This window comes from Ammodytes marinus, assembly GCF_949987685.1.
Source record: "Ammodytes marinus genome assembly, chromosome: 3".
In the NCBI taxonomy this organism is placed as follows: domain Eukaryota; kingdom Metazoa; phylum Chordata; class Actinopteri; order Uranoscopiformes; family Ammodytidae; genus Ammodytes; species Ammodytes marinus.
In genome coordinates, this window is record NC_137232.1 from 23,231,255 (window position 1) to 23,240,487 (window position 9,233).

The 9,233-nt window shown below is 40.6% G+C and overlaps 1 protein-coding gene across 1 annotated transcript; it reads right to left on the minus strand.

Moving 5' to 3' along the window:
* Nucleotides 1-227: 227 nt before the first annotated feature.
* Nucleotides 228-6,351, minus strand: shox2 (shox homeobox 2; the record flags this gene model as incomplete). The annotated part of the gene is made up of 5 exons (XM_080025035.1): nucleotides 228-521; nucleotides 1,343-1,431; nucleotides 1,700-1,757; nucleotides 4,255-4,463; nucleotides 6,093-6,351. 5 exons carry the CDS (start codon nucleotides 6,349-6,351, stop codon nucleotides 228-230), a joined length of 909 nt encoding a protein of 302 aa, XP_079881161.1.
* Nucleotides 6,352-9,233: the final 2,882 nt, after the last annotated feature.

Sequence of the window (9,233 nt, forward strand, 5' to 3'; positions counted from 1 at the left end):
TTGTCTTTTCTTTAGCCTATCTCATAAATAGCCTATATTTTTTGTAGTTATACTCGTCGTCGTCCTTCATTTAAGAAAAAAAGATAAATATCGTCCATGGATAATTTTTTCTCACTTTGTCCATCGGTTTTCTCACTTTGTAAGCGTTTGTGTTCAGTGTCTCTCATGAGTAGCGTGGACGTGGCAGACAGTGCGTGTGCGCCGCGTGCCCCCCAGTCCGCCTGGCGTCACAGTCCCAGCGCGGCCGTGTGCTTTTTGGCCTTCAATCTCAGGTCGGCGATGCTGGAGTTCTTGTTGGTGTTCTTGGCTGCGGCGGCTGCGGCCACGACGGACGCGGCGGAAGCGGACTCGGCCGCGAGCGTCGCCAGGGGCAACCCGAAAGGCGGCGCGGGGAACATCATGTAGGGCGCGTGCGCTGCCAGGTGAGAGTGCAGGTGGTGCTGCGCGTGGGCCACGGCGCTGTCCAGCTGCAGCTGTGCCTGCACCTGAAAGGAGAAGGGCGGCACGTTGCAATGACTATCCTACGGGACGGGAAAACGCACGGGTGGGGAGAGAAGGGGGAAAATGCGTTAACTTTGCAGTGGGTTGTGTGAAGGATCATTTCACTACAGTGTGACTGCTGTAGATGTGGTTCAAACATGAACTACATCTACAGCAGGAGGAGGCAGAGTGACATAGTGGTTTAAGGGGCCATCATTCACCCTCTCTACTGAAGTGTCATTGCGCACTGATCACTGGATGCCATAGGGACATTGTTGCTTACAGCTACTCTTGTGAATCAAAGGTCAGATTTGAGTTTTTTATTTGGACATCGATAGTATGAAATCTAATCTCAATTCAACCTTTCATAGCCTTAGGGGATATTGGACCTTCAAGATAATAGTGGTGCTCAAAGCGAGGCCTGGACTTTACTTAAATGAAATTCAATATAAATTGTGCATTTGATTTTACTATTCTGCCCTGTCCATACTTTCAGTACACTGGCCCCCACATACAGGTGCATCAAAAACAAAACAATCCTGCCATAGAAATCATATCTTTGTGTGAGGTCTTATTTATTTTGCTATCAAACACCATGAAGTACTATAACATGTTGGCTTGTTTCCGTAAAAGCACATAAATGATCCACAAAACAATAGAGGGAATTTTCCAATTAGGTATAGGCTACAGACTAGGCTGTGTTGGCACAGTGTCTTTGTCAGTATGGTCATAAAGAGTTTAGTTACCCCCCTGCTACATTGGAACTCGAGTCTCGGCATAGCACTTTGGCAGAGCATGTGCCAAGACAGCAGTCCGGGGATTGGTCTGGTTTTTTAAAACTACACGCTTCAAAGCTACTTGCCTGTTGGAATGGCATCCGCAAAGCCCCCACGTTGACATATGGCGCTACACGACAAGCTTCAAACTGGTTCGCTGCTCCAATCAGGACTCCTGCAAAGGCACAGATGATTACTTAATTTGAGGAGAATATTCAGAAGCACAAAGGGTAAAACTGTAGGACTGGATAACGAGAAGTTAAGTGCTTTTTGATGGCTACGTTAGCTGAAAAATAAACCACAACCCAAATGATAACAGTGCGTAAAGATGGAGAATTGCTGTAAGCGTTTGGGTCTTGTAATGAAAACAGAGTACAGCAGAAAAAAAATGAAATAGATATAAGTCGATAGAGCTTGTGGGACAATGCAGGATAAACGCATACCTTTATGTAACTGGTTCTCCTGCTTTCTGCATTTGGCTCTTCTGTTCTGGAACCAAACCTGCAGGGACAGAAATTAATTAGAGACCCACTGATTGGCAGCTGTTTGTGAGGCCATGTGTAGCCTAATTCCTCTCACAGTGACAACAACCGCAGGAGAAAGAAAAACAATATCCTGAAATATCCTGAGTACTGAAATATTGATGACTGCTTAACCCAAGATTTTGAATTATTTTGATTAGTCTACAACAAGGGAGAATGTTAACGTGGTGGTAAAGGGACACAGTGGAGCAAAAAAAATGGCATGTTTAACCTGCAAAAAAATAAAGAAAGGTGGGGGTGTAAGGTGGGCTTTAAAAACCTTATTAGGAGAATAGAAACACCCGTGTTAGAAATGTGCAGGGCTATTAGACTATAATAAATAACCTTGTCAGCGTTGGTTTCATCTTTCTATAGATTAGTGTCCCCGAAGACTTGAATGGACTCTCAGATATCGAATAGCAGCAATGCGTTTTTTGTATTTTTTTTTTGGGGGGGGGGGGGGGCACATCAGAGCAAGGCGATCTGAGAGCATCTCCCACTTTCTCTTCCAATCTCCCTCTCATTAAATGACCGCTGAAATTATAATAATTACCCTTATCTGCAAAAAATAAATACAAAAGGAATCAATGTCAGAGAAAGGCTTAAATGCCTCGCAGTTCTGTCTAATCACCGCCATAACACAAGCGCAAAAAGAAACCCCGCTTCAAAGACATGCTCACTTTTTCCTTTCCTGTTGAAATCGACAAGCGTCAATTTCAGAGGAAACACAGATTAAACGATTAATCTGCTTTGAATCTCCTTGACAAAACTCGGTCTAAATTAGACCAACAATACAACACGTCAATCCGCAATCTCCCTTACATTAGGGCCCATATAGACCGAGTGAAAGCGCGATTGAAATATCATATTGATTTGGCTGTCAGTGGCTTCATTTATTGACCACAGTGCATGTCAATCGGAAGTCCTTTAGTGCACAGCTGCAGGTGTAATTTATGGCCATGATATAAGCAAATGCTCTTCTGTTATTGATTGAGGGAGAATTTTAAAAAGAAAATCAGAATGAATGTGTGGTCACTGAATGCAACTGGTAATAAAATGGGATAGCCTACTCTAACCAAAGGGAAAGAGAGAGAAGGAGCTGCTTGATTTGGATAGAAAATAATACATAATGTATGCAAATCCCCCGAGCTGTGCTCCTTGTTCGGGACACAATACGCCTTATTGGTGAGATTCCAGTTCAGGCCGGGAGAGCCCATGCAAAAAGCTGGCTTTAACTTTCTTTTTGGAGGGAGGGGAAGGAGGTGGAGGATCAGTTTGGGATTTTTTTATTATTATTTTTTAGGCCCATTTTATGATTTAATTTTTCATCCCACACAAACCTCCATATTCAACATGGAGACAAAAGCTGTCCCACCCCTGAGCCGAGGGCACACGTGGATAGAAGAGTGTGGAATAAGATATTATGGGGTTTTGATAAATCAGATGAGAGCAGTTGTCTTGCCCCCTCCTCCCCCTGCTCCCGTTACACAGGACATGTCGGAGGCTCTCCCCCTCTCCCTCTCCTTTCAGTGGCTCGAGCCATACTAGGTTTCTGCGCAGATGGTCTGTCCCCATAAAAAAAACGACAGCATCTCTGGTCTTCTTGGTAACATACACCCAGAAACTAAAAGCAAATATTTGTAGCGTTACTTGTTCTCCGTGGCCTTTGGGCAATAAAGACTAAAAACGAACCCTCATGACTCAAGCACCGCCTATTATTGAGACATTTAACACACATGAAACAATTAAAACTGACTAAGAGATATAATGAATAATAATAATAATAATAATAATAATAATAATAATAATAATAATAATAATAATAATAATAATAATAATAATAATAATAATAATAATAATAATAATAATAATAATAATAATAATAATAATAATAATAACATTTAAAATGGTGAACTCTATTCTCTCCTTCCCCTCAACATTCTTGTTCAACGTATTCGAGAACTTGGAAACATCCATGGGGACCCCTCTGAACAGCTTCACAAGTTTATACACACTTCAGCGAAACGTTTGTCTCCTGGTTTAAAAACCTCCATCAAATAATGTTCAGTCCAACTTCAGACCTCATCAGTATAGGCTATGTTTGCTTCATATCGAGTTTATCATAGCAACAATCTGTAAATATGAATCATGAATTATTAAAATCCCAGGTCGGTTTCTGTGCATTTCTTAATGTTTACTTTACATTTTACATTTCATATTTTGTATTATTATTATTATCATTATTATCATCATCATCATCATCATCAAGCATGTACCACTGTCATACATTCTTTTTGACCCACATATAGGCTACTCAAACACATATTTAAAGTCCCATGTTTATGATAATGTAAATCATAATAACAAATAATATATTTTATTCTGCTCTTTTATAAAAAATACATATTTTTATTCTTCTTATTAATATATTTGAATACATATTTATTTCCTTCCCCAGTTGTAAGCAGTCTTCCTACCTGCACTCGGGCCTCCGACAGTCCCAGTCGCTGGCTCAGCTCCTCCCGCATGAAGGCGTCCGGGTAGTGGGTCTCGTCGAAGAGCCGCTCCAGCTCGTTGAGCTGCTCTAACGTGAAGTTAGTCCGACTTCTCCTCTGTTTGATTTTAGTCTGTGCCTCGTCCTCTATGGGCTTCGAGTCCTCTTTCCTCTCCTTCACGTCCGTGTTGCCTGCGTGGAGAAAGAAGGGGAGACATCAGATAACTGTTACCTCCACTCTGTCGCCTTCATCGGCACATAGACCTATCTATCAAAGCGTTTTCATGCTTATTTACTCTCCCAACAGGGTCTACTTGCAGTCCTATCACATCACTGACATCAGTTATACAGAGGTGGACAGGCGTATTCTTCTACGCAGGAAAAATTAACCCTAACTAATGGGTGTCCAAATTCTGTAAATCAAAATAAAGGTTAGAAGAACTGAAATAACAGGTTATACATCCGAGACTAAAAGAAAAACTTACAAATGAGCGCACAATTATTATCATGAAAGAAAATAGAATGAAAGGAAGACAGCAAGGCATGCCTCTTCCAGCCCTCAAAGAGCAGAGCTATCAGACCTCGGATGTTTTGTAGAGCTACATAAAGCTCTTTAATTATTAACTGCTTATAAATATGCAACACTGTGCCCACTGTTGGATGTCTGATACATGCTTGTCGCAGTTCCGCTTTTAACCACGCTGCCCATGACGAACAGATGTCTATTTTTTTTACAAAGCCACACAACTCTTATCGTGTCCTGTGTTGTCACATTATATGTCAAAGGTTTCACCAATAGCCTACATAGTGAAAGAGCTGCTTCGCCCTTTCAATTTAAAATGTAAATGATAATAATAATTTCAACAACAATTGGAGTTGGTTGACTTAGACAAAATAAATCATTCTTATTGCATTGAAGCTGTGCCGTTTATTAGCATGTAAGGGTGCCTATAACCCCTGATGTGTTTTATTTACATTTTTCGTTGCACACTAAGATTAAACAGTGAATTATCGAGGACATCCACGAAAAAATATTCCTTACCCCGTCAGTGTATTTAATATTTCTCAAATGAGATCATCTGATTTTTATTGAGTCTACGATTACACCTGATGTGCTCTCACACCTGAAAACAGACATGTGCGTGCACCTGGTGACTGCTATTACATTCAAACGTGTCCATATCTTTATATAATATCTGTGACGAAGACTGACGTCTGATCAGGCTAACTGCAACGTTTAATGACACATCAAGGCCCACATACTTTTATGAATTTGCGATATAAAAACTGCAAGACTATGCAATTAAAATCATATTTCAGAAGACTTGTTATCCGTTTGCCAAAGGAGGCCATGCTGTTAATAATAATTCATAGGATAGGCTTTTTATTTTTTTATGCACTACATCTATGAATTTAAACTTTTAAACTGCGCAAAAGTAAGATATTGCAATAACAAAGCTGCGAGCGTTTAATTTTTTTAATGGAAAATAGTATGAACACAAATGTTCCATACAAGCAGTGCGACTTTGACATACGCTGCTTAAGCCAAATAACTAACACTATACTTTCAGAAAGCCCCGAATATTTATGACATTCTAGGGCCTGTAACATCTGTAGAATCCATTCGTATCGTAATCATACGCCAACATGAGGATGTTTAGATTCTGTTTAGCAAATAAAAACGTTGCTATATGCTCAGTGTCTCAAAGTCAAGCCTCTCTAGACTTTATTACTCCCTCTATAAGTCTGGGAGTCCTCGAGACATCCCTACTGACAAAGACCGTGCACAGCAGCAGTATAGGCTACACCATGCAGTCCTACCGTCTATGAGTTTGGGGCTCCCGGCGTCCCTGATTCTTTCCGGGCCGAGCATGTCCGTTTCCCTGCCCGGCGACAGCGCACCGTTCCGGGTGACGGCAGCCGCTTCTTCTCGGCTCCCGGTCTCCGCTCCTGTTAAAGACTCCCTGCTCCCCGCTCGCGCAGACCCGGTCTCCAGCACCTCCCTGTAGGTTATCACTTCCTTCTTTTCCTTCACTTTTTGATCGAACGACTTAGACACGAAAGCGGTGAGCTCTTCCATCCCTGTCTTATCCTCTCCTCTTTAAAGAAAAAAAAGGAGAGAAAAAAAGAAGAAAAAAAAGAAACCACACGCCACACACCACACACTCTCTCACGCACTCTTTGCGTCCAAGGCAGCTTAAGACATCAGTGGTGTGGCTTGTTTTAAAGTCCTTTAAAATGATACGGTGGTGTTGGTGATGACGATGATGAAGATGATGCTGCTGCCAAAACTCTGGGAGAAGGTTAAAAAATAGATAGAATGTGTCTTTCTCAGCCAGTTCCTTCTCCTTTTCCTATAGCGGAGTTGGGAACCTGCTGGTGATCCTCTATTGAAGTCACAGTATTTATACTTTGCGGCGCCTTGCCCCCTTGATCCGTGCAAATTACCTCCCCTCAGGATGCCGGGATGAGCCCCCCTTCCCCTTCACTGATACGAGAGAGAGAGAGAGAGAGAGAGAGAGAGAGAGAGATGAGGAGTAAAAAAAAACACACACACACACACACACACAACAACATTAAGCAGCACCGTCGCTATTGGCCATTAATCCGAGATTGACAAGAAGGACTAATTAATTTAATTAAGCGCTCATTCGCTGCTATTGTCCTGAGTTAGTTTTTTAAACACCCGGGAGATGGTCATGGATCTCTCTCTCTCTCTCTCTCTCTCTCTCTCTCTCTCTCTCTCTCTCTCTCTCTCTCTCTCTCTCTCTCGCTCGCTCGCTCCCTCTCTCTCTCTCTCTCTGCAGGGGTGTGGCTTAACTAGAAAAAAATATCTGAAAATGACAAGAGAGAGGGAAGCACATGGATGAGGAGTCTTTCCTCAGTATATCTCTGTGATCTGGGGGGAAAATAAGTCACAGCGATGACACGGAGAGAAAAGAGGTAGAAAGCATGCGGAGCCAGCTGGGAGCGCCGAGAGCAGCGGCAGCGATATACGAGGAAGAGAAGTGAAACATGTTTGGCTTGAACCCCAGTTGGCTTTAGGCCTCGCACTATCTAAGTTTTCGGCGTTGTTTCTGTGCATCCACAGTTGCCTATTATTGGTATTTTTCTACTGAAACGGAATTTCAACGCAAATGAATCAGAAAAAATATTTTGAAAACTAGGCTAATGTAAACAATATTCATATGATAAAGAATTTGCACGTTCGTTGCACAATTTTATATTCTAAGAATAATCTTAAACGAAATGATAATAATAGGCCTAATAATAATATGAATCATAATTTTGACAATTTAATATTAACTATAGCCTATATTATTTGTATTATTATTATGATTGTAGCCTACCTGCACGATAGGTTATTAAAATGTGTGTATAGCCTTAGTGAGACAGATTATTTAATATGTCTAATACGCAGCGTTGCTCTATCTTTCTAATCAGCAAACATGTATTTTTAAATTATCATCATTAACAAGACTATATCGCTTAATATTAATTCTCGGTGGGCTTTCTTAAGCCATTAGGATGTTAAATAGCAGCAAAACGTTTAATTATGCGTTGCCATTGGGCTCACTAATTAACGTTTCAACTGGCTTTTCCTTTTTTCTTTTTCTTTTTGCCGCTGCCGCTGCAGTGATTGCCTATGCAAATAAATAAATAAATACACATTGGTTCACTTGCGGTAAAGGTAAGTGAATGCCGCGGAGAGCGAGAGAGAGGGCAATTAAGTGGAAAGAGGAGGCAACTGTAGCCAGGCAAGAAACAGGATACAGCGGGATTTTGAAAACGTCGGGATGAATTTGATGCAAAATGAAGCGTGTTTATTGATAATCTATATAAAGCCCTATTCCCACACAAGGGCCCTAACAATTCCCCTAATTAAATATTAACGATGTTTCATCTTGAACCTTAGGCATTAATTACTATTATTTCTGCTGCATCTCAAAGCAGGATAAATTCCTAATCGCAGCGATAAACAGCCTCTTGAATGTATTTACAGTGGAAAACCCTCATTAACGTGTTTCCATATCAGCCATCTTCACGTTGTCAGTCGCACGCTCCTTCTTCTTTTCAGTGAAAGAAAACGGTGGTCGTTTAATCTGCAGTCCTGTTTTTTCATGGATTACTTAGGCTAAGCATATTCTACTGTGCTAAAATAATAATAATAATAATAATAATAATAATAATAATAATAATAATAATAATAATAATAATAATAATAATAATTGTTTGGATTCTACGTCCGCCACTTGCAACTCTCTGCGTGTAGCCTATGTTTGTGTTAAAAACCTTATTATCTGAGAAGACGACCTCATGCAAATGATTACTGACAGAGCTGCAACAGCAGGCATGCATTTGTTTACCAATCTTAGAATTTGGGGTGTTCTGTGTGGGTAGGCTATTGTCAGATCAAACGAATAGCAGCCCAGACTGTTAACCTAATATGCATGAATTAATATTATAGCCATGTTAATTTGAAGCATAATTCACCAGGGACTGAAATAAAAAAAGGCAGATAGCCTATACAATATAATTGTTAAAAATAATGTGTGAATAAGACATGCTGCTGCTCCATTAATTGACCTTATTTCTAGATGTCAAGTGTGGCCACAGAGGAATAAGCATAATCCAAAAATTTACAGTTTTGACAAGCCCATTTTCTCTCTCAATACATCAGTCATGCAATAGCCTAATATAAATTAAATTATTTACCTTAGGCTCACTGAAACCAAGAGGTGACCTCAAACATGGGAATACAATCAAGCTTATACATATTCATTTAAAGTTGTTTAGGACTAAAAGTGTAAATGGTGCTATATTTAGGGTTCATTTGTGGCTGGAGAATATCATTAAAGTGCAATCTTAGTTCAAGCTCAGGTTGATAACAGATGAGATTGATTGCTCTGTGTTTGACTTTACCGCCTGGACTCGATCGATGCCTTTCGGTTCGACGAGTAG